General features: G+C 38.0%; 1 protein-coding gene across 1 annotated transcript; it reads right to left on the bottom strand.

Annotated features, from left to right (window-relative positions):
* Nucleotides 1–8,573: 8,573 nt before the first annotated feature.
* Nucleotides 8,574–13,440, bottom strand: LOC149141417 (E3 ubiquitin-protein ligase JMJ24-like). Its single transcript, XM_089451233.1, has 4 exons — nucleotides 13,178–13,440; nucleotides 9,224–9,389; nucleotides 9,051–9,121; nucleotides 8,574–8,887 (listed from the first exon to the last, which is right to left on the bottom strand). Exons 1-4 carry the CDS (start codon nucleotides 13,438–13,440, stop codon nucleotides 8,785–8,787), a joined length of 603 nt encoding a protein of 200 aa, XP_089307359.1. The 3' UTR covers nucleotides 8,574–8,784.
* Between the last annotated feature and the right edge of the window lie 13,904 nt (nucleotides 13,441–27,344).

Here is a 27,344-nt window from a genome sequence, read left to right as displayed (position 1 = left end):
TCTTAGAAATTTTCCTTAGCTCTTGTTGTTCAGCACATGAGAGTGTTATGCTTGTAACTTCAAAAAGTGAGGTGAGTATGCCTAGTGAGTGTGTAATGTAACTTGTGTCTGGGTTCTCTTACTGTAAGGGAGAGGGTAAAAGTGAGCCTGTAAATGAGAGTTAGTAGTACCACCCAGGGAGAGACACACGCGAAAACAACAAGGGTATGTCCAGCATCCAGCGGAGTAGTCCACAGCGGATGTGGCAGTTGTTAAAACCAAAGTGAAAAGGAAAACGCGTACACCATCCAGCAGAGTAGTCCACACAGGGGTGATGGTCGTTACAACCAAGAAAACAAGAATGGTATGTCTAATGTCTTGTGGATTAAGTCCACACGGATGAGACAACAGTGACAAACAATACAACACGTCTTCAACAACGTAAGTACTAAAATAACCAAAGTAGTTCAACTATCTTAGTACAGGTTAAGAAAACATGCATTAAAAATGTTTAAAGAGTATTCTTACAAACATCTACAAAACATGTGTGAAAACGTGCTAACCTAAAACAGGCTTCTGAATTAAGTAAAAATTCCAAGACACATTTGTACACCATACATCACTAGTCCCAGTAGTGGGACATTGGAGCCACTCCTCACTCCTCAAAGAACAGACTACAAACTCTCAAGGCTATGTTGGAGGAGCCAAGGTGAAAAGCCTTTTTCTCATACAATGAGGGGGTATATATAGCCAAAGGTGATGCTTGACCCTTGTGACTCTTGGACTTCCCTCATGATTGTTCAACTTCCTATGACTTTTCAACTGACATGACTCTTCAAATTCATATGTGCGTCCGTTGGACTTTCACTTTACATTACATTTGATTACAAGTATGGCCCATAGTAGTGATGTGGCCGAGACAACTCATGGCACAACTCAACATGGCATTGCTGACATGTATTGGTTGACTATGGTGTCAACGTCAAGTTTTTATGTTTTTGAGTGATGGATGTGCTATCGGTGTGTTTTGTTTTCACCTCCACATGGCAAAGTGTTGCAGGGTCTTCGACGGTCTTGGTCTTGCTTGATGGTTCAATGCATGTGTTATGTTTGCTTGTTGCTTGATATGCTTGGTATGTCCATCTAGATGCAAGCAAGTCTCCTAGCATGTGCTCCTTCTTCATCTCGTTCGCCGTCATGCCATGTTCCATCAATGTACTTGTTCCTACAATTCACTCATGACGGGATGACATCAAATCCAAATATATCATAATCTAGCATGATGCATTGTTTTCGGTTAAGGTCCAGGTGACTGGAAGGGAGGACAAGACATTGAAATTGCGTAGAGCACAGCTCAAACCGGGATGAGGGGCTCCGGAGTATTGTCAGAAAAAATTGTGCAAAGGTCACTGGGAGGAAAAATTGCACAATCATGGACAGCAATGACATCTGTAAGGTGGAACCCAGCTGGGAAGAACTGCACAGTTCCTGGGAGGAAGACAAGGCAGGGTATCGGGGGGGACTGTTGGACAGTTCTGCGCAATTTTCAAGATGAGGTTTGAGTAGACCACTCGGGGTCCAGCTGGGAATCTTCGCAGTGTCTTGAAGGGAGACAAAGCAGGGTAGCAGAGGGCATTGGCAGGAAATTCTACGCATTTTTCTAGAGCAAGGCATGATCAGGATGAGAGGACCTGCTGGTCACAACTACACAGTTTTGAGGGATAGTGTAGGACAGGAAGCAGGGGCCTTCCCACCATGACTGTGCATTTTCCGGAAACAGTGCAGAGCAGGGCAGTGGAAGGTGTACCAACCAGGACTGCGCAATTTTCAGAAGCAGAGCAGAGCAAGCTAGCAAGAGGGTCTCCCAGACAGGCCTGCGCAGTTTCTAGGAACAGTGCAGAGCAAGGCAGCAGAGGCCTGGCTCAGCAGGACTATGCAATTTCTGCAGGTAGTGCAGCACAGGCAACTGGGCATGTCTGCGCAGTTTTGGAGAGAATTACAGCCCCGGGTCATAATGCAGTGCAGATTTATAGTAGACCAGAGGGAGGCTTGATAGCCGATCTTGTGGGAAGTGCAGATTGGATTGGGCTTGGAGACAACTTCTACGCAATTCTGGGAGACAAACAGCCTGCTCACTTCCAGGATTGCGCAGTGCAACTGCCCCGGAGGACAGCCTCAAGCACTATGCAGTTCTAGGCAGCAGAGTAGGGTCACTGAGAGCTGAGACTGCACAATGCAGCTCAGTCGGGGTCTGGTTGAAGGGGTTTGTCCAGTCGACAGATTTTCAGGAAAAATGGCTAAGTGCGAGAGCAAGTGAACTTGTGTAGACGTGACATTGTGATCATACACTTAGCATGACTTGATGACAAGACACCACAAACCAACAAGACAAACATGTGCTCAGTGAGACTGTCTTAAGGTTAAGAGTGAAAAGTGCGACACTTAAAAGACCTTCGAACGACCGTGACAACACTTGCGCGACAGTGCTTATAACTTAGTGTGTGAGTACGATTGATGTTCACAAAGCGAAGACAACTCATGCACACAAAGACCAAGCTTCAAAACCGCCAAAACAAGATCGCAAGTATGACAAAGCAATCAACATGCCAAAAGATGACTGTTGGTTGGACAAGCAAAAGGGTGTAAAGACTCAAACAAGAGCTCATGGAATGAGCTCGAGTGTTTGCAACCATCAGTGGAAAAACCAAGGAAGGCTTCGAAATTTGGATGCAGGCCAAAATTTTGGAGGGTGTTGCAACCGCTGCAACAAACACCTAACACATTAACCCTTAACACGCTATTAAACATGATCACCCCCTACCACATTTTGCTCCCTTATCATTATGACCCCTAACATGCACTTACTCCCTTAACACACTTTGACCCTTAAACATTACAATAGTAGACAAAATATACCTCCTAAAACACAACACATTATACACACACTATACCTTCCAACCACCTAACATGCTTTAACTCCTAAAAAGCATGGGCCCATAAACACATTGTCCCCTAATTAATACCACCCTAGACACACATTAGCCCCTTAACACACCTTAACCCTAATAACGTTGTCACAAACACCCCTTAACACATTTTTAACCCCTAACTAGTATAACACTAAAATCATTATGGCCCCTTACTAGTATGGCCCTAGACACATTATTAACCCTAGCACAACTTAACCCCTAACCATTACAACCCAAAATACACTATATCTCCTAATCCCTATTACCATGATACAATTGTTCAATGACCATTACAATTGTGGATATATTACCCCCTAACACCTATGACCTCTAACATAATCACCACCTAACATGTTATGATACTTAACACTATCACCACATAGATTACTTTGAACCTTAACCATTAAAACCCTAGATGCTCACCTAACCCCTATGACCATAAGCTTGATCATCCTCAAATGTGCTATAACATTGGACACAATTACCCCTTAACACATGTTAACTCTTAACTAGTGCAACCCTAAAAACATAATGTTTCCTAACCATTTTAACCCCTTAACATGCCTTGACCTCAAACACATATCTCCTAAACCCTTATGATCCCTAATGCAACTACACCCTAATCACTATGACCTTAGACACATTATACCACTTAACACATATTACATTATACCACTTAACACATATTACATCATACATAATTATCTCTAATAAACACAAACATATTCATCCCTTAATTCATTTTGAACTTGCTACAGCTTATATTGTATGAGATTCTATCTTGTCATTTTCATCACCTCGGTGGAGACTTGCTATTATTATTCTTGAGCATTGGACCAACTTTGGGGATACATCTTCATTGAGTCCCTTCTTTTCAATCCATTTGATCGCTCGATGGAGATCTTTGGTTGGGGAATTCTCACTTCTCCTTGGTTGGACCGTGCTTATGCTTATTGTTTGCTTGGGGGTATTTTCACATGCACTTGCCTTGTTGATTACCCCTTGGTTGCACTTTTGATGAATGTAGAGCATACTCTCTCATTATGGAGGTTTAGTATATATAGTTATTTTGGATGTGGATGATGGTTATAGCCCCCCAAGGATTTGATGATGATGGTTAGAAGATATATGTTTCATGATTATTTAAGTTTGCTAGCGACTTTTGCATGATAATGCAACATTATTTGATGGCACTAGGAGGATCGTGTGCTACAAGGTCCTTTGTGTTGGATGTGTGATGGAAAACAAACTTGGATGGTTGCACAAGGTAGCCTTTTTATTATATTCATTTCTCTCATGATGTTTCTATGGTAGGGTGGTTTGTATTGCCTTTGTCAGATTTTCCTAGGTGATTTAACTTTATGATGTCACGTTAGCTGGAAATCAACTAAGGGTAATGTGCTTTATAATGTCAATACCCTCACTCAAATGTTATTTTCAAAGTTTGAGTAAGAGAGCAGGTATTACATTAGAATTTGATGGTGATCTAACCTATTTCTTAAGGTTAGATGGTGATTTTGATTTAATATTCCCTTGGTGGTGGTGCACTTTAGGTTGGACTTCATGATTTGTTGTTATCATGGAGGGGTATTCCTACATAGAACATTTTATGTTACATGGTAAAACATTGTGCACCCCTTATTAGCACACATTTTCATGGTGATTTAATTTGTTGATGACCAATTGGGATAATTGGGAGGAGAACTATTACTATATTTTAGCATATTAACCTTTGTGCACACATGTTGAAATGATTAAACTATTCAAAAAGTTAAATAAAACTAAATTATCCAAATCAAGTTTAATAGTTCGAGCACTTTATTTTTCATATGTTTATTTTGTGCACTTAAGAGGATGCTCTTGTACTTAGTCTCCATTTTATTTTTAAGGATTATTCTTACAAAACACACATGGAAGCCTTCTTAATTTTGGATATTCTTATAAGGCACATGTGCATTGTGCAAATGGTCCAATTACTATTTTAGGGTTTTTACTACATCTTTTCTTATAAAGCACTCCATAGAGTTGATTACCTTGGAACTCACACATATAGTTGCATGCATGCCATTCATATGGGCACTTGGCATTTGACTTTGTTTAGTGTCTATTTTTGGCAATATATCCATTTCATGAGCATTCCTTGTTACATACCCATACTATTTTTGAATGAGGGCAAATTTCCCTCGAAAGACTATATGCTACATGTTGTTACATGGTTAACCATGGATTTAGAAGAGATATAACTACTTTATCATTATAATATTTTGAATTATAATGGAATTGGATAATATTTTTCATTGTATGGAAAATTTATCTCACTTTATATAAAAAGGAGTTTCTCTCCAATTTAATTTGTAACTGGGAGTTTGATAATCATGAAAAAAAGTAGTGATAGGAGATTATAGAGCATGGAAATAATTGATGTGGAGCTCCTTTATACATCAAATTCGTACACTAATCAAGAAGTGAGAATCTACTTTACTATATGGTTATGTACATCCTCTTCAATTTTGTTGTTAATTGTGTAAAAACACATCTTGCTATCATTTTAGTTTGAAGACCTATTAATTAAATTTATTTTTTATTAGGATTAAAGCAATGTGATGAGAGTGTTCCTCTTGCTTTCTTCATTGCTATAATTCCTATTTATTTCCTTCATATAATAAACTAATTGTTGAAGTAAAATTATAATCCAGCCTAATCTAACACCACCTTCAAACTTCTTTGATGGGTAGCACCCCTAGCTCTCCAAGATTAAGTTTTCACACACTGATTTTCAGCAAACACTTACGGTTAAATTGCATCAGATAAGTTCATTTCACCTAACTAACACACAAATGATAAATGTATGAACAAGTTCTTTCACCCCAAAGGTTGAATATAGCAACCGAACCCTTTCTACCCTATAAGCATTCGAAGTAGTTGATTGTGACATGCTAGTTCATTCATGTGATGTTTCATGACTCCATTAACTCATAGATTGATAGGCAATGGCTCATATCATTCCTTTTCTTTCTTCCCTCTAATACATTTCCTTTCGTTCCCATATTTTTTGCCACTCACATTTTCTTTCATATGTTACAACTTACATTAAGGCTTTACTCTTAAGAACCACCTTGTGCTTCCACTATATAGCCTTAGAAATCTCATTTTTACAGAAGTCCCCTTTGAGTTGAAAAAGAGCCAACCAAAAATGTGAGGAAGAATTATTGTGGTGGCAATGTGTAACCTTCCCTAGTTGCACAAACTAACCCTTGATGCTTTGAACTTTACATTATACAGGAATGCTAGATTTGCATGTAACAGAATCTTAACCATTAAGACCTTAGACAACTTTACATTATACAGGAATGCTAGATTTGCATGTAACAGAATCTTAACCATTAAGACCTTAGACACATTATAACTTTATTAAAAATGACCCTTAACATACTAGTCCCTTAACACACCATAACCCCTAACCATTGTGACATCATACATATTTTGATGTCCACTTACCCTTAACACCCTTTGATCCTTGAACACTATAATTCTAAATTAACTAAGATTCTTAAAACACTAGCCCTCCAGTATATTAAAACTTACACAATCACCCCTTACCACACTTATCATCATGCCTCTAAACACATCATAACCCCTAACCATTGTGACATCATACATATTTTGATGTCCACTTACCCTTAACACCCTTTGATCCTTGAACACTATAATTCTAAATTAACTATGATTCTTAAAACACTAGCCCTCCAATATGTTAAAACTTACACAATCAGCCCTTACCACACTTATCATCATGCCTCTAAACACACCATAACCCCTAACCATTGTGACATCATACATATTTTGATATCCACTTACCCTTAACACCCTTTGATCCTTGAACACTATAATTCTAAATTAACTATGATTCTTAAAACACTAGCCCTCAAGTATATTAAAACTTTAGCCCTCGAGTATATTAAAACTTACACAATCACCCCTTACCACACTTATCATCATGCCCTAAACACACCATTCTTTCTAAGCTCCTTAATGATGGGTTAAATACTCACCTATAATGTTACATAATAAACTTTATATTAAAAAAAATTGGCAATAATATGCTAATTGCAGAGGCTTTCATCACTCTTATTAAGACTGTTAATTGCAGAGGCTTTCATCACTCTTATTAAGACTGTTATGGGTGTTGTTAATTGTTTGAGAGAAAAAAGTAAAAAAATCCATAACCTTGTCCACAAATATAGTCTCATTTTTACATTAGTCTCATTTTTACATTAGCCTTCAAGGGCCAATTCAATTGGTGATAATCATATTATGAAATATTAGGTAGACTATAAGATCAAAGTTAAAATCCTCATATTAGCCCATGTAGGCACCTAGAGATTATAGTAGTAGTAGTCAGAATCGACTCCACATCAAACAAGAATTACCGACTCCTTTAAATACCCAATAAATAAATAAAAAGGAAAAAGAAAAATTTGTTATTTTTACATTATTTCCTTATTTTTACAATATTCCCTTGATCAGATGTAAATGTGTGAATGTGAATAAGGTAAGGATGTGAACCAGGTATAGAGTCTAATGCACAGAATAGATGGCAGGTGCACATAGCACGATATATATACAAAATACTTGTAAATAGGAATCACATCCACCGAAACACAGTTCCAAGAAAAGCAACAGAGCATGCAAATGGGAGCATTTTTATGAAAGCGTGTAGCAAAATGGTAGACATTATTTAATATATACTAAGTAGAATTATGTGTGTATGAAGCTCCAACGAAAATCATTGTTTCGTATAAATGTTGTCCCTTTCACCAGATCAAAATGTCCAGGTATTTGAGGCATTTTATCGTCTCACTTCATCATTCCTCGAGTTTGTGCCAGCCATATTGTAATGACTTGAACCTATATCATATTTCATGTTCGACTTGACCGTTCAGATTCATCATTTTCTACTGTCTTCTTGTCAAAACAAAATGCATTCTACAACGGGCCAAAAGTATTGGAAATCTACTAATCTAGAGATTTGCCACTATAACCAGACTCCGTCATGCAAAGATCCATATTTATAGTGGCTGCCTTCCTCTCAAGCCAAGCCTCTCAAATTCCCTCATAATCAATATTCAAATTTTATATATTTCTCAAACTATACATTGACTTGTTTCCTTAATATAAATCGTCAATTCCTCATCCTTGAAGAAAAGTATTTTTCTCAAGTAAAGAATTCGCTTACAGGACACAATTTTATATTATTTTTAACGGCAAATATCTTGTACCTTCCCTGGTCCATTTAGATTTTCCACATGCACCATTGAAAGTTCTCCCAGGTAAACTTTTATATCTGTCATTTGTTAATTGTCAGTTTTTGGTGAAAGCTGTGAAGGTTTCAAATTTTTACAGGTAAGTAATAAGCTTAAAAAATAGTCTGCAAGCTGAACAACTCACACATTAATGTCGCTATCATATTGTAGAAAGCATTTTATGGATACAAATTAATTTCCTCTAGATCAAAATAAAGTTACAACTCACAAGTGATGTTCTGTAATACAACTGAAAGCAATTGAATTTGGAAATTCTTCAACCAAAAGATTTTGCAATGACAGGCATGGACAGGAAGCTGTATGTCGGAAGATGTAAAAATTATACAAGGGGGATCATAACGGCCCATGACCACTTTGCACATTACGGCCACAAATTTTGCATTAACCTACTTGAACTAATCTGGATGAAGCATAAATGGCATTTCAGCCAATAAATGTGCAACCTGCTATGCTAATAAATGTACATGTTTACAACTTTCGTTATCCAAAATTGCCATTGTGTACATTCAACTTCAGAAGCACTTCTGTCTCTTTCTTTTGTTCATCTTTTCCAGATTTTCTGAAACCAGAGCTGTCAAGTTTGGGTTCTCTGCTCCAAGGTTTGTGGCCCTAAAGCTGACAGCAAAAACCATTATATATCAGCATGCTGATTGCCTTTACAGTCAATTACGCAGACAGAAAACCATCATATGGTAGTAAGTGCACAAGAACATATAATGTGATGTAACAAACAGTTAAAAGAGGAATCAGAACATAATAGATAAAATATACCACTTACTTTGGATCTAATGTCAACTTTTCTATTTCATTCACAGCGGAACTCACTGCATACATAGACATCTTCCTTGCCTGTTCATGGTGACATTTAGTGATATGTTTCACATTCTCCAGTTTCTAAGAAATAACTGAATCAACGTCCAAAAAGCTTGTATACATTGAAAGATAACATACCTCTAACCTGTCTTCCCTAGCCCTGTGATTCTTTGGAAGCAAGCGCAACTCATCCTCTAAACGAATGCATTCTTGTAAATTTTCAGGTGAAACAAAGCTCAATGCCACTTTTATACAGGACTGCAGCAAGAACAAGGAAAGTTGTAATCTTGTAAATAATACAGGACTGCAGCAAGAACACAAGGAAAGCTAAAATTTTGAAAATAATCATCCAAACTTCTTTTTGAGAAATCCGTAGAATATTATAGAAAGAACATAGTGCTGGTTAATAACTCTTGACATATTTTGCCAGTGTGCCCAAGCCTGAAGTCATACAGAATGTTTAATATCAACATAAGTGCTAAAAATATTACATACAAATTTAGTGGAGAGAAAATTTATCGCTCTGAACCCAAATTTAGTGGAGAGAAAATTTATCGCTCTGAACCCAAAAGACTGTAACACATTCCCTTGGTATGGTTGACAGAATCTTCTATAGAGTGTACAAGCTTCAAACAGAACAACATAAAAACAGCTAGGTCAGTGGAGACAAACAAGCTACACAAAGAACTTCTGACTCCAAGAAAGGCTGACCATGTTGGCTAGATAGACAAGCTAGTCAGCCAAAAGATGCTCTCTCTCTCTCTCTCTTCTCGGAGGGAGTTACCATCTAAGATGAGCTAAGACTATGCTAATTTTCAAAGAGCCTATTGAAATGTTGTATTGCCACAAGCAAATGTGCAGCAGAAATAAACATCACCTCCTTTGTTCTTTTCCCCAAGAAATGGTTATCAATTACATCCATCATTCTCCCATGTCCAAATTGTAAGAAAGTTTTATACTCTGCATTGAACATTGTGTTTGACACCTATGTTATATCAGCAATTCATTGGCCTACAAACTTTTGAGGAGAACAATTGCTTCCTCTACCATCCAAATTAATTCAGGATATAGAATTGGTCACTTTAAAGTTTCAAGGCATAGATTTGGGGATAATAATCCATGAAAGTCACCTTTATTTTTGCAACCTGCCACCCTTCCCAACATACATAATATGTATGGTATCCTTGGTTTCAGCTGGTGATGTTGCATGAGCTTAGAAAAATGAACATTCTCCCTGAATTGATGAGTTGTTGGGCATTGTAGTAAACATGGACAGACCACAGTACTGTTAGAAAGGAGTTTGTTAATTTGCTGGTGTGCATCGTTGAAGGAGAAAGATTGTTGTATGGATCTCTGACATTAATGAGAAAAAGTTAGTCCATAGAAGACAATTTCCAGTGGAAAAATGGAGATGAATTGACAAGTTGTTCAGCATTGTAGTAAGCATGGACAGACCACAAACTGTTAGAAAGGAGTTGGTGTGAATCGTTGGAGCAGAAAGATTGTTAAATGGATCTCTGTCATTAATGAGAAAAAGGTAGTCCGTAGAATATAATTTCCAATGGAAAAATGCAGATGACGTGGAGGAACAACAGAATTAGAGAACAGTAATCTACAAGTAGCAAAGAAGAAACCAGGGGTGGCAGCTCAGTGGTGACCACAGATCATAGACTTTGTGAAGCCTCTAAGAGATACTGGCAACCAAGAAACGGTCATGCCACTTCTTATAGACGATGACCAAGAGAGAGTTGTGTGTTATTTCCTATAGAAGCAAACCATCAAGGAGGCTTGCCTATTGTTGTGCTGGCCATGAGGAGGATGTGCTATGCAATTGGTGGGAATGGCAGTGGTGTGGCAAAATACATCGATGTGAAGGAGTACAGTTGACATAAATGTTTCTTCAGGCAAGTTTAATTCTTTTCTAAAATTTCGTTTCATTTAATCAAACTGTAATGTAGTTGAGGTCAGCCCACAAGTTTCTAGCTTTTGGCCATGGGGTGCAAGGGCTAAAGAAAATGGTTTTTACATTAAGTATCCCACATATTTAAGTATTGCTCAATTTTTCAACCATAACTTGCTCATACAAGGCTCAAATTGGATGTTGTCAGTAGCAGTGCAGAGCAGTGTTTTAAAACTAGGCCAGTCTGAATCGGATTCCCCTGGTTGACCGAGCCAGACCCCTGTCTGGGTTGGCTAGGTCGAAAAACCGGTCTGATAGCCGGTTCGTTACCGAACCGGTCGAACCGGACACCGATTCGGCTGGTTCGATAATGGACCTGCCGGTTTGGCCGAGCCCGTCTTAAACCGGCCATGCTAGTCCACGAGGAAAAAAGGCGGCAACTCGAACTTCAAACTCAAATTTTATTTGGTTTTTTTTCTTAATGCCTCTACCCCTCTCCCAAGCCTATTAAAGTGACCCAACCCCCTCACACTTACTCACCGCTATTTCATTGCATTTGTGTGAGCATTTGTAATGATTTTGTGAAGAGTTGGAGTTAGTTTTTGGAGCAGTAGTGAGGAGGAGCCATGGGTTTCAATGTCCGACTCTGATTCAGACTCTGAGCCAAATGACCTTGCCTTGTTTAGCAGTAGTGACTAGTGATGTTTTGTTGTAGAGGCCATTTAGAGCCTCCTTGGTTATGTGTTTTTGTTATGATCTCTATATATTACATGTATTGGACAGTGCACTAGGTGCCATTTTGATATAATAGATATATTCATGAGCATACTTTGATCATATGTTGTCTTCTCTCTATATTCTAATGCTTTGAGTTTGGAAACATGAATGAAAATCTTTAAAAATATGTTTTTTCATAAAAAAAAAATATATATATATATATATTTAATGTATTTTTTATATGTTGTCTTCTCTCTATATTCTAATGCTTTGAGTTTGGAAACATGAATGAAAATTTTTAAAGATATGTTTTTTCATAAAAAAAATATTTAATGTATTTTTTCAACAACCGAGTCATTGAAATCAACTAGGCCAAGTTGATACCGAGTTGGAGTCAAAGTCGGAGTTGACCCTCGGCTGGTTCCGAATCCGAGTCGGAGTTTTAAAACTATGGTGCATAGAGCGTTCAGAAGCATTTTCAATGGTTCTTTCCTAAGTGATCAATCGAGTGATCAATCGCTAGTAGAATTGAAAGTATTTTCCACACCCTTAGATTCAAATTAAGAATTATAAGCATAACTGGCTAGTGGAAACACCAGGTTCATAATTGCTCGCGTCTTTTACCAAAGTCTCTCCTTCCAACACATATAGATGGTTGTTTAAGATGCCCACCATTAAAAAACAATAAATAACAGGTGGAACCAAAACAAAGCTTTCAGCATAGTTGCTTAACATCTAAGTTACCAGGATTCGGATACGGATCCGGATCTGGATCCGCTAGTTTTTTGAAAATCTAAGATCCGGATACGGCAAGGATACGTCACGTACAATATATATATATATATAATATATATATATATATATATAATTTTAAAAAAACACCTTAGAGCTAAAAAATCAAATATTCCATGAAACCATCAAACATTTTTAGAACATTGAATGATAAATATGAAGATTGAAACATTGAAATGGTGCATTGTCCCTCATACAAAGTAACAAAAAGGATCATGATTCATAATATCATAAATGATAATAGTAAATACATTTACAGATCCTCAAATGGATCTATATCTTCTACATATTGCAACTCTACATCATGAATAGATGATGGGGGTCCTAGAATGTAGGAAGTTGCATCAGTAGGCTAGACTGGTGGTGGAACAATATCCTCAAGTAGGTTGAGGTTAGTCATGGCATTCAGTGACAGGTTCAAGTCAAACATCTCAGGCTCCACATCCCACATCCTGCTCGGACCTTTTTTATACTCTGGTTCAACATGTGATAGAAGACAGAGGTTTGAATGAACATAAACAAGATCCTCAGCCTTTGCCGCTCCCAACCTGTTTCGCTTCACTGAATGAATGAAGCCATATGTACTCCAATTCCTCTCAGCTGATGAGGAACTAGCAACCTGTGATAACAACCTAGTGGCTAGGGTAGAGAGATGAATGTTATCCCCACCATGGAAGCCCCACCAAGTAATAGGATCAAGATGTCCTAGATCATCCATAGCTACTGGATCTGAAAAGCTACCAACAGACTGTACAAACCCTCCAAATTCTTGGCAGAATTCCATTGCAACTCCCATATCTCTATAAATTTTCTTCAAGGTTGTCTTGTATCCTTGTACCACTTCAGAATCTTTGTTTGGTGCTGTTCTACCAGGTAAAGACAAAATTTTAGAATGATAGTATTTAGGGTGCAGTGCATATGCCAGAAGGTGTAATGGCGTGGTCATTTTGTTCCACCTTTCTGTAACTATGTCCTTCACTAAATAATAGAATGTTTCATGAGGGTCATTTTCACTTGCTTTGATAATTTCCCTTATCCTCTCCAACATACTATCAATGTTTTCATAAACTTCCCCCAAGCAAAGTGTATCTATATCAAATGCCCTGATCAAGGTCAAGATTGGTTCAGTGAACCATAGAAGATATTGAACCTTGTCCCACCATGCATCATCAAGAATGATGGACTTGATTTTTTTCCCTTTATCAGAAGTGGAAGTCCTCCATGATTCCCAAAGAGGGTTAATGACCATTGCTTGTAGTGCTTGTCTCACCTCCACAAGTCTCTTTATGACAAGAGTGTGGGAGGCAAAACGAGTTTTAGCAACCTACAAGTTTCAAAAAGTCAAATCTCAAATGAGAAACCATATATAAATTTGTAATTAAAAATAAGAATTTCTAATACAAATAGTATTGATTAAAAAAAGTACCTTCAGTAGCTCCAACTTTGCAAAACCCCAATAAATGGCTTGGGACATTGAATGATTTGTTATGAACATTTGGATTTCTTTTGATGCTACATATATTTCATTAATCCATTCAATCTCACCAATCTTGGCAAGCATAAGGTTCAATAAATGTACTGCACATGGAGTCCAAAAGATGTGATCATATCGACCCTCCACAATCAAACCTGTAGCTTTACAAACCTGTGCGTTGTCCGTAATGACTTGGACAACATTATGTGGCCCCACACTTTCTATTGCATCAATAAGAATTGTCGATATGAAAGATGCATCTTTCTCTATTCCACTGCAATCAACAGCCTTCAAAAACATTGCCCCTTGGGGGCATACTACAACAACATTAATTAATGGGCGGTTTCTTTGGTCTCTCCATCCATCAGAAATGACGGACACCCCTGTTTTTTCCCATGTATCCTAGATTGCCTGTAGCTGTCTATCCACGGATTGTCTCTCTGATGCCAACAAGGTAGTGCGGACCTTTTCATATCCAGGGCTTTTGTACCCTTTTGGTGCTTCATTAACTACCTTGATCATTTGTTGCCAATAAGGGGAATGCACCAAATTGAATGCCAGCCCATTTGCATAGATGCAACGAGATACATGTTCATCAGTTATGTCTCTACCTTGATTATTGAAACACGCTTCAAGAGGGTCTAGAGTGGCCCTTTTATTAGATGTGGCAGCAGACCTAGATGGCAATGGAGGCCTAGTTGTAGAGCTTTGCACAGGGTGTTTTCCCTTAGCAAGCTTCCTATCAACAGCTTCTTGCAAAAATGCATAGAATTTCATTTTTTCAGAACTCAAACCTTGGCCAGGTTTGCCATTTGCATCTTTTGGCCCGGTGCATACTTGCACCCCTGTGTTAGTTTGACTGGTGAGATGGACCTTCACTCTAGTATATGAGCCATTTTTTATATCTTGGCATTCATTGCACTTCCATTTAAATGAACCACCTCCGAGATTTTTTCCAATAATCTCCACATACTGCCACAGAGGAGATTTTGGGTCTGTTTTGATGATTTCCCCTTCACTATGCTCATGTTGTGAATCTTGTGATGGTTCCATTATGATAATGGTATAGACTCTATTGGTTACTTGAAACTGCATATAAAAGTCAAATTATAATATATTATCAATAAACAATTAAAAATTAAATTGTAAATACATTAAAAAAAAAAAAAAAAAATTAAATACATTTTAAAAATTTAAATAGCATGATGGCTTAGAAGTTAGGACATTGAATGATGGCTTGAGACATTGAATAAATGTTAAATTAGTAATTTAAAATTACCACTAGACAATTAAAAAATTTAAATTAGTATTTAAAATTTAAATTTTACTATAGTCTATGACTCGTAAGCTGTAAAACTAAACATTTAAATACAGTAAATATATATATATATATATATCTTTTATTAAACACTAACCTATGGTATATGGTATGGTATATATCTATTCGTTACTTGCAGCTATAGTAAATTAGTAAATTACTAAATAATAAAATTAATTTAAATACACTACACTATACTATATATTTATATAACACATTAACACTACACTATATAACAACAAATGAATATTAAAAATTTAAATACCTTGTGTGCCGCGGCTGCTCCCTGACTGCCTGACTGTGTGCGGGCGTAAACAGTCTTGGACCATGCACTTCAATGGGGCCCAGACTCAGCTAAGAAATGGAGTTAGCATCACATTTATCTCACCCCGAGGAGAGACTTTGACCTTTTCCTTTAGATTGGAGTATGAAGCACCAATAAAATCGCTGAACAGTGGTGTTGCGTGTTGTGTCACGTGTGCAGGGGCCCAGCAGCATGAACAGAGGCTCAGGTGTTGCGTGCTGTGTGCAGGGGGGCCGGTGGTGAGCCCGGAACAAATAAACGCGTGCAAGAGGGGCTGACTGGTGAATGCCGACAAAAGAAAGCGGACAAAGGCAAAGCAGAGTCCCGACAAAGGAAAAGGTTATCATATATACGGGGACCACATAATATCTAACCCTAAAGCGAAAAACAAAAACTAAAAAAATTCTGCCTTTTCTGACTTTTTCGGCTAGCCTTTCACCGCTTCCGGCAGCCACCAGCGGGATCCGTATCCTGGAAAGGTTGTACGTTTCCAAAAAGCGCATATATAAAAAATACGTATTTCAAACGTATTTTTCGTGTATCCGTATCCGGATCCGGTTCAGATCTGTGGATCCAGCAATACTCCACTTGCCTCTGCCGGATCCGATAACTTAGGTTAACATGAATAAAGTAACCCAAGTTCCCTAAAAACTTTGGATCTGCACCAGCCAAATTTCTCCCACTCATGCGGCCTCTAGATCGCCTGAAACCCTCACACATGTGGCTTGTTGCAATGCCTGTGCACTCACACGTGCAGCCCATGTGCAATCTACCTCGCACAGATGCCCTGATCTGCTCCCACACGTGGCATGAGCAGATTCTCCCTCAATCATGCAGCTTTCTGCAAACCTTCATTAAGAACTAACATGACCTCGACCTTCACTTACTCTCTCCTCAACCTTGAGTATCACACTCACTGAGAAAATTCCTTTCTCAAATCTACAATGACACGTCTTTCTCTTCTCCTTATCATAATTTCTCATTGAGCTAAATCCCTAACCTTAATCTCCAAAGTGATGGATGGTTAGGATTAAATCCTAACCCACTTGAGATCAATGGTTGAGATTAAAACAAATTCACTAAAGTAAATAATTTATTTTTCCTTAGTTTATTTAGCTCAATAGCCAACATAATTAATTATGTGTTTTTCCTAAGTTAGACTTGGCTAAATTACAAAAGCAACTTAATAAATTGATCAAGTATTCTAAGAACACTTTGAACAACTCCATGAGCTCAATCCCTAACCTTAATCTCCAAATTGATGGATGGCTACAATTGAATCCTAACCCAATTAAGATCAACAGCTAATATTAAAACAAGTTCACTAAAGAATATATTTATTTTTCCTCAGTTTATTTAGTTCAATAGCCGACATAATTAATTATGTGTTTTTTCTAAGTTAGCCTTAGGCTAAATTACAAAAGCAACTTAATAAATTGAGCAAGTATTCTAAGGACACTTTGGATAACTCAAACATGCTTGACAGTTAGCCAAAGCAAAAGTATCGATTTGTTGTTCCAATTATCAACACTCCCTCTTAGCAAGGAAGGTATTTGCACCACACCTAAGCTTATCTCTGTAGAAGACAAACTTCCCTTTCATCAAGGGCTTGGTGAGAATATCTGCAACCTGCTCATCTGTGGAGATATATTGAAGCTTCATTGCTCCCCTTTCGACCCTATCTCTAATAAAGTGATATCAAATCTCAATATGCTTGGATCTATCATGGTACATTGGATTATATGAGAGTTTGATACAACTCTGATTATCGTGTGTATCACAACATGCTCCAACTATTGACCAAATAATCCTATCAACAGTTTGTGAAACCAAATAGCTTCACAATCCACCAAACTCGCTACCATGTACTCTACCTTTGTTGAACTGAGTGTCACGGAAGTATGCTTCCTGTTGAACCAAAAAATCATTGTTGATCCCACGCTGAAGTAGCACCCTAAGGTGCTTTTCCTATCCGCTACACTAGCAGCCCCATCTGAGTCTGTACTATTGATCCCAACTTCCAAGTTGAAGTAGCACCTTGAGGTGCTTTTCCTGTCCATCGAAATCCCAGCCCCATTTGAGTCCATATACCCCTGCAGCTGCACTCCATTGCTCCCCACATATCTCAGCCCATACTCCATTGTACCATGCAAGTACCTAAGCACATGCTTCAGTACAATCCAATGCACCTGCCTTGGTTCCACCGCGAACTGGCTCTAGGTGTTTACAACAAAACATATATCTCGCCTAGTTCATGATATGTCCCACATATTCAACTGCAGCTATATAAGCGGCAAAACATATGTTCCACACATCATTCTTCATGATGGAGTTATACTCCTCTATCATGGCATCCCTCTAAATGTGTTGGTTTGTTGCCTCCTTGAAACTAGTAGGCTCAGAATCAATAATGCTACTCTCATGGATCCATGTAACTGGAAAATTTCCTTGGTGGCATGCTCTCCTTGAAAGTACTCCTAGGAGCCTCCACATGCTCCTGAGCATCCTTCAATGCCTACTTTAGCCATCTCATCCTCCTCCTAACAAAGTTGGAAGGAGCCTCCAACTCCTCCTAACCTAAAAACTAAGTCCTTGTTTTAGGTGGCAACGGTCGATCTCTCCTTAATCTTCGAAACCTCATACTACTCGTCCTCTTTTATTGCAAGATGGGGTTCGTGCAACTTCTTTAAGGCCCAACCCTCCTCAAACCTGACAGCTCATCTCACCACAATCTTCCTCTATCTAAATATACACATTGCATGCCTTTGAAGTCACGTTATACCGCAAAAATATGTCCTTCTCAGCTGAGGACTCTAGCTTTGTCCTCTTCTCCAAAGGCACATGGACATTATATTGGACAAACGAAGATGAGAATATGCCCAATCTCAGGTTTCACTCCTATGAATGACTCCTCAGGAGTCTTGTCCTCTACGACCTTATGAGGACTCCTCTTCTACACATACATTATCATATTGCATGCCTCCGCCTAAAGGAACATGGGAAAATCATGGTCATGAATCATCGCCTTGGAAGCTCCAACGATGGCCTTGTTCCTCCTCCCATCGACCCCATTTTGTTGTGGGTTGTAAGACACCATCAGCTCATTCTTGATTTCTAGCTCCTTGTATAAATTCTTGAAGTAGTTGGAGGTATACTCACCCCCGTTATCTAATCTCGTAACTTTGATCTTCCCCCCTGTCTAATTCTCCACGAGAGCCTTAAACTCCAAAATTGACTAAAGACCTCATCTCATGAAGTAGATCCAAGTCGTCCTAGAGAAACCATCGATGAAGGTCACATAGTAACTGTAACCACTCAAGGATGCTACAGAAATAGCGCCATACACATCTCTATGTACCAAATCCAAGATCCTCTTAGATTTGCTCTCACTGTTTGGAAAAATCAGCTTTGGCATACTTACCAAATGCACATCCCTTGCACACCCCCTGCCGCTCTACACTAAATTCTGAAAGACTAGTGAAAATCTACCTTAGTATCAATAAACCTTTGTAATGCAAGTGACTCATCCTCCTATGCCAAAGCTCACATAGGCATGTACAAGATACCCTCTCTGCCTCCAAAATATTGTCCTAAGTCAAGGCTAGATTCCCTCAACCTGACAAGTACCTATTCATCCCGCAAAGACTACATACCCCTTGTCTTCCATGCTTGAAAGTAAGAGTAAATTCTTAGTTAGCCCTGGAAGATATAATATATTTGTAACCTCCAAAGGACATCCTAACTCCACCTAAAACCGAATGACCCCAACTCCCTTTACACCATACTTGGAATTGTTGCCAAGCTCCACATATAGATCTAAATAATCCTCCGACAATGAAATCACATGCTCTCATCATATGTCTAGAAGCACCATTGTCTACAAACCAGAGACCATTGGCTATAGTGCTAGAAAGGCAAGACACCGATAAAAACTTGAATCTTGCAACAAAGTTGCAAACTCATTGACTTGAGTATCCACAGAAGCGGCAACCTTATGCACCTTTCCCTTACCCTTCTTCATTTTTGGATACTATGAGGCATAATGGCCACTCTTGTAGCATGCAAATAATTTCACTTTTCTCATATCTTTCTTCTTTCCAGCCTATGAAGGAACCTCTCCACCTGTATCCTTCTTGACCTTCCCCTTGCCCGCCATACAAGGGCAAGATTCTCATCATCACCCCTTTATCAGCCCCTTAACAAAGATTCCTCCCAAATATCTTCTTGGATGAAATCATCCCACAAACTATCCCAATCAGAAAGTCTCTCATGCCACAATGCTCTTGATGAAAGGAGCCCATGGCTTAAAAGAACCGTTCAAGGTCGTCCTTACCATCTCCCCATCTGTCATAGTCTCCCCAACTATAGTCAACATATCACGAACATGTGTGATCTTGGTGAAATAAGAGGTTACGATAACTGATTTGGTCATCTTGCTGATCGTTTCTCTCACAACACCATCTTCCTGTTGGTGTTATCACTTTGGTATAGCTTCGTCAAAGCCTCCCACATCTCCCTTGTTGTATTCTTCTCGAATAGGTGAGGAATCACATGATCCTTCACTGCATCCAAGACAATCCTTTTGGTTTTCACATCCTTCTAATTGTGGATGACCAGTTTTGCAACAACTATAGGTAGGGTGACTTTGGTGTTGCACTGTTGGCACACTCCCATATGCCATTTTCCATGAGAATCAATGAAACCCTCGCCTTCCAAGGGATGAAGTTGGATGCACCCTTAAACCTATCCTCAAACCTTAAATCGATCGCAGCCATCACTCAAATCCAAAAACCCAAAGGAAAAATTGTTACTAGAAAATTCAAAAGATCTGTTGCGACCTATATGGAATATGATCTCCTTCCTTGAAAGTTATTGCTCTAATACCATGTTAATTTCCTAAATTCAGATCTAGTTTTAATTTCCAACAATTTTTATAACAAGAAAAATTATTTCTGCAATTTCTAAACGTAAAATAGACTAGAATTTTTAACAAAAAATTAAATAGCAAAAGCACACAGAAAGGAAATCTTTCACATGGCAAATAACCCTCCAATTATCCTTTGTTTTTGTTATCTAAATGATGAGGGCTCCCTTACTCAGAAAATGGCCCATTGAGAAGATACAAAATTTTTACAATAATAGAACCTAGACAAATCAGTTCCCTGAAAACCCCAAATTTGCACCAACCAAATTTCTCACACTTGTGTATCCTCCAGATCACCTAAAACCCTCAAGCATGCACCCTATAGCAAATCCTACACATGTATAAACCCAAAATTTGCACCAACCAATTTCTCACATTCGTGCATCCTCCAGATCATCTAAAACCCTCAAGCATGCACCCTATAGCAACTCCTACACATGTATAGACACACAATCTACCTCACATGTGCGGCTCGAGCTATCTCTCCCCCACATGTTCGAATTTCTGCAAACCTACGTTGAGAAGTAGTATGCACTCGACCTCCACTTAGTCTCCTGCTAATTTCTTCTTCTGCAACACTTCATCTCTCTTCGGCCCTAATTATCACACTCACTAAGAAAATACCTTTTTCAAATCTGCAATCCCACTCGACTTTTTCCTCTCCTTAGCCTTGCTTTTACAATTTCCCATGGAGCTAAATCCCTAACCTTAATCTACAAAGTGATGGATATCTAGAATTAAATCCTAACCCACTTGAGATCAACGGTTGAGATTAAAACAAGTTCACTAAAGAAAATAATTTCCTTTTACTTGGTTTCTTTAGTTCAATAGCCAACATAATTAATTATGTGTTTTCCTATGTTAGACTTAGGCTAAATTACAAGAGCAATTGACTCAATAAATTGAGCAAGTATACTAAGGAGACTTTGGACAACTCCTGCAGGCTTCACACTTAGCCAATGCACAAGTACTTGTCCATTGCTACAATAATCAACATTTTTCACAATAGAAAAGACAAATAAATTTGTTGCAATGCCCAGGTAATGATACATGTGCCCCATCATGTAGTGTTTCTAGACTTTTAGAAGCTTTTTAAGCTATAGCCCAAGGATGAAAAGAAAAATTATAAAAAAGGATCTAATACAATGGCCTAATATGTGGATTGCAATAAAGATGATTGGTACTTTGAAGAGATACCACTAAGAAATTAGTTGTATGTAGAAAATGCCAATAAGCTTACTGGAACTTCACCAATACCATCAATACAAGAGACAACTCTAAAGCAACTATATTTTTTGAAAGAGATAATCCAGGAAAATGAGGTTTGGCTTGAAGTTAAAGACATAAACATAATGGCATTCATGCCATTATTAAATACATAAGATAAAAATCAGTGTGATTGATAAGCTCAGGTTTGGAGGGAAGGGAGTGCAAAGACCAAATAGTTCCTTAGAAACAAATCTATATGGATGAAGCTCATTCTCTTCCAAATTCAAGGTTCTCAACTAATTGACATAAACATGGACTTGCCAGACAGCTAATTGATAGTCACACACATTTCTACTATAGTAACTTTTCAAGAGTAGATCTCTTTGCAGACATATTGTTCCTTAGGCTTCATTTGGTCTATGAGGTGTATATGGCTTTTGATGGTATCAAAAACCATTTTGTGGGAGTCAAGACAAACACTCCCTATTACATGGATATCTTCTCCCCTCAAACTATGTGATATGGTCTAGTTCTTGAGAAATATATCACATCTACTGATTTAGGGGGTCAATATGAGATACTTACTCTCCTTCCCTAGGTTGGGCAGGGAAGTGAAGCCCTGCAAGCTCCTAGCCTTCTACCATTGTTTATCTTGTATAAAAATATATTTCTATGTTGTAAGAGAATGCATAACCAAACCCAAAGCCACCTGATTTGTGTTCGTGTTCAAATTCATCAACAATGAAGTTTAAGAAAAATTCAACTAGCCAAAAATTGTTGATAAAGTTTTCGTTTTGCTAAGTTATGTTAAACCTAGCACCGATAAATTATTAACCTAGAAGAAACAAGATCCATTGTATAACTTACACAGCTAGGTTCCTAACATTCAGCGAAAGCAAAAATAAAATAATCAGTCTCATAAAATGACACAACAAATCTTGTCCAATCACAGCTCTTCATAGCTCTCGTCCTAGGAAAATGGCCCAACTGAGAAAAACATAATAAAATGTAAACCTGGATCTGATCCAACAAATCTACCTTAGATCGGTGCTTGATCTTCTTTACAGATCTTAATCTCCAACCTATCTACATTCTCTTAGACGCAGCATACTACTCATTGAGATGCCTCTCTCAGTTTTGTGTTGTTAAAGTGCATCTCTCCCATCTCCCTAGCCTTTTATTTTATAACTTTACATTGAGCTAAATCCCTAAGCCTAATCTCCAAAGTGATTGACAATTGAGATTAAATCTTAGCACTTGAGATCAACAATTGAGATTAAAACATATTCACTAAAGTAATTTACTTTGCCTTTCCTAAGTTTACATTAGCTAAATAAGCCAACATAATAATGTGTTTTTTCCTAAGTTAGACTTAGGCTAAGTTACATTAGCAATTTGCTCACACTAGAGAAAGTACCTAATGAAACTATGGGCAACTTTTGCACACCTAGACACAACGCCTATGCAGAAGTACCTACCCGAGCTACAAACATCAACACTCCCTCCTCTTAGCAAGGGAGGTACTTCTACCACTTGGAACTGACTTCAATCTTGGACTTGCATCCACTGCCATGGCTGCTCCCTCTGAACTGGAAGGCTTCCTCCCATCATCCTCAAAGACCCGCTCCCTGTGAATTTGTTAATAGAAGCCTCTTGCTCCTTAACATCCTGTAAGGCCAACTTGTACCACAAGACCTTGACAAATTGGGAGGAATCCGTCAATTGCTCCCATTCCTGAACCCGAAGGCTAACTCTCCAAGTTGCTTAACCTTCGGTGCCACCTACTCCATGTTCTCTGCCACTACTTTGCTTCATGTCGTTGCTCAAATAGGATAGCCCTTTAGCATATACAGGTTGTTCTCTCTAATTCCAATGACTTGGCCACCGTCATCCCCTAGGTCCAATCAATGCATGTCCATCCTAGAACTCTACACCCAACCCCTTCTTCTCAATCATAAACACTTAGAGAAAACTCCACCTGAGTTCCAACAACCATAACGCATCCTTCACTTCCATCTTGCCTCCTGACTCAAATTGGAATAACATTGTTCCAACCCCTTTAACTGCATGCTTTGTATCATTGCCTAGCTTCACATCCAATTATGAGTCCCCCTCATTCAAGGTAGTGAACCACTCTTGTGCTCCTATGGGTAGTTTATCTCTAGCACAAACTCTAATGACGAATCTCATGCCTCTGAGAACCCATCCCCGCCATAGAACTAGTTCTAAGTCTTCTACCTTTTCTCCCATACCTGCAAGTTGATCACGAATCTGCATGATCCTCATCACATAACTCATCACTGAGTCAGATTTGGTCATCTACGTAGTCTGAAGCATATCTTTCAATATCATCTTCACGTTTGTTGTCTTGCTCTGATATAATCCTACCAATGCTTCAAACATCTCCTTGGTTGTCTTCTTCTCGGTTAAGTGAGGGATTAAATGATCCTTCATGACATCCATAAGTACCCCCTATGCCTTTATCTCCTTTGCCAGAAAGGCCTTCTCCTAAGGATTTGATGGCTTCGAAATATCAGTCTCAACAATCTCCCACAGATCGTTTTCCTTAAGTACCAAGATGGCCCTAGCCTTCCAAGATCCCTACTAATATTAATTCTCACCTCACTTGAGATCAAACATATTCATTAAAGCAATTTACTTTACCTTTCCTAAGTTTACTTTAGCTCAATCAACTAACATAATAGTATGTGTTTTTTCCTAAGTTAGACTTAGGCTAAGTTACATTAGCAATCTTGCTCACACTAGAGCAAATACCTAAGGAGACTATAGGCGACTTCGGCATGCCTATACACAAGCCCTATTTTCCTTTAGTACCAAGATGGCCCTAGCCTTCCAAGGTCCCTACTAATATTAATTCTCACCTCACTTGAAATCAAACATATTCATTAAAGCAATTTACTTTACCTTTCATAAGTTTACTTTAGCTCAATCAGCGAACATAATAGTATGTGTTTTTTTCTAAGTTAGACTTACGCTAAGTTACATTAGCAATCTTGCTCACACTAGAGCAAATACCTAAGGAGACTACAGGCGACTTTGGCATGCCTAAACACAAGGCCAGTTTTCCTTTAGTACCAAGATGGCCCTAGCCTTCCAAGGTCCCTACTAATATTAATTCTCACCTCACTTGAGATCAAACATATTCATTAAAGCAATTTACTTTACCTTTCCTAAGTTTACTTTAGCTCAATCAGCTAACATAATAGTATGTGTTTTTTCCTAAGTTAGACTTAGGCTAAGTTACATTAGCAATCTTGCTCACACTAGAGCAAATACCTAAGGAGACTACAACTTCGGCATGCCTATACACAAGCCCTATTTTCCTTGAGTACCCAGATGGCCCTAGCCTTCCAAGGTCCCTACTAATATTAATTCTCACCTCACTTGAAATCAAACATATTCATTAAAGCAATTTACTTTACCTTTCCTAAGTTTACTTTAGCTCAATCAGCTAACATAATAGTATGTGTTTTTTCTAAGTTAGACTTAGGCTAAGTTACATTAGCAATCTTGCTCACACTAGAGCAAATACCTAAGAAGACTACAGGTGACTTTGGCATGCCTAAACACAAGGCCAATTTTCCTTGAGTACCAAGATGGCCCTAGCCTTCCAAGGTCCCCACTAATATTAATTCTCACCTCACTTGAGATCAAACATATTCATTAAAGCAATTTACTTTACCTTTCCTAAGTTTACTTTAGCTCAATCAGGTAACATAATAGTATGTGTTTTTTCCTAAGTTAGACTTAGGCTAAGTTACATTAGCAATCTTGCTCACTTTAGAGCAAATACCTAAGGAGACTATAGGCAACTTCGGCATGCCTAAACACAAGGCCCGTGCAGAAGTACCTGCCCGAGCTACAAATATCAACACCTTTAAATTCGAATGTATATAATATAATATATATAAACACACACATAAATTAAACTTTTAATATAAGTAAACTATTACTAATTTAAAATCTATTACTAACTGATGTTAGTTTATAACCTAAACTAAACTAGTTATATAAATTAATATCAGAAATTATTCAATCCAACCACGATTTATATCATTTGTGCGTAGGTGCATGAATGGGCGATTCAAGATAGGGTCTTCCCAACAAATATGAAGGCAAGGCCAGGCCAACAAAGGGATTTTGTTAACTGTCCGAGGTGTGCCCAACAAATACGAAGGTGAGGTCTGACCCTCTTGCAAATGAAGAGATTCCATTGACCGTCCAATTCCATTGTATATTTTCTAATTCTCCTTCCAACTCTGGCATAACATATGCATGAACACTTCAATAATTTCTCGACAGTGTATTCCTTTAATTTTAGAAATAAACAAATTCCAGAAAATTTCCTTTAAAAACAATCAGTTTACATAAAAATTTAGTTACATAACTAATGAAAATAAGATTTTTTCAGAACAGCCAAACTTTATGGACAAAATTGATCAAATTTGCTTGTAATTCTTTAAAATTTGTCCAAATTCGAATTTCATGGTCCAAAAGTAGCCAAATGCGGTGAATTAGCCAAGACCATGGTACATGAACCAAGTGTTGATTAATTTACCGCAATACAGATAGGTACCCTGTCATATCCTTGCATGCCTACATCGCAGGGTATATTCGGGTAACTTTACTTTGAAAGTCAGGAACATAACTTGTAAATGCGTGCTCTGGCCATTGATTCCCCAAACAAAAGGACATAAGACATTCATATATAAAAAAGGTGGGGCCCAACTGGGAAACCCCAAACATCACTTGCTAGGGCCCTTTATGAACCACAAAACCTTAACTAATCTCTCACTTTTATGCTAAGTTACCGAAACTCCTGAAGAATTTCCCAGAAACGCGGATCCCGTTTCCGAACATAAACGGATACGATTCTTGTCCGAAACACTGTAAAAACGTTTTTGTGCGTTTCAAAAAATCGAAACTTTAGATTTGGAATTGGATACGTTTCCAAGGGATTTAAATTTTTTGGATCCGTTTTCCGGTAAAACGGATCCACGAAAAATTGTGATCAAAACCACCCTTAAAATGTTAAAAAAGCTTGAAATTTGCATAGCCATAAATAAATAATAAAAAAGAAGAAATCATTTTGCAAATAAACTCACTATAAACAGAGTCTCATAAAATCTTTTCTAAATCTTTAGAAACTACAACACACCATATATTTATCAAAAATTCTTACTAAGAAAAAGATAGATGTTCAAAAATGCAAATAAAGGGGTTTGATGAATGTCTTCGTAAAGAGATTTATTTGAGCGATTAATTTTCATTTTGGTTAAGGTTTTGTTATTTGTCATTGATTTTGCTTTTGATTTCATAAATCCCTCCAATATAACAAATCTTCTCTAGCCAATCTTGTGCCTGCATATAGCACAAGCCAAGCTGACATTGAGAAGATTGAAATGTTCAGATAGGTCTTGATGGAATACCAATGATCCCATGGGCCTTTTAAATGTCATGCAAGTAAGATAGATATCATATGCCATGCATGACACATTCTTTGAAGGAGTTGGACCCGAAAGCACAAATGCTGTTGCATTTTTCTGATTACATTATTAATGATGATGATAATATGTTGAATGTTATAATAATCACTAATA

Source organism: Pinus tabuliformis, chromosome X (assembly GCF_031772625.1).
Source record: "Pinus tabuliformis cultivar Carrire ecotype Pingquan chromosome X, CPIR1, whole genome shotgun sequence".
NCBI lineage: Eukaryota > Viridiplantae > Streptophyta > Pinopsida > Pinales > Pinaceae > Pinus > Pinus tabuliformis.
Note: the sequence above shows the minus strand (reverse complement) of the source record. Positions and strands in the feature narration are given on the sequence as shown.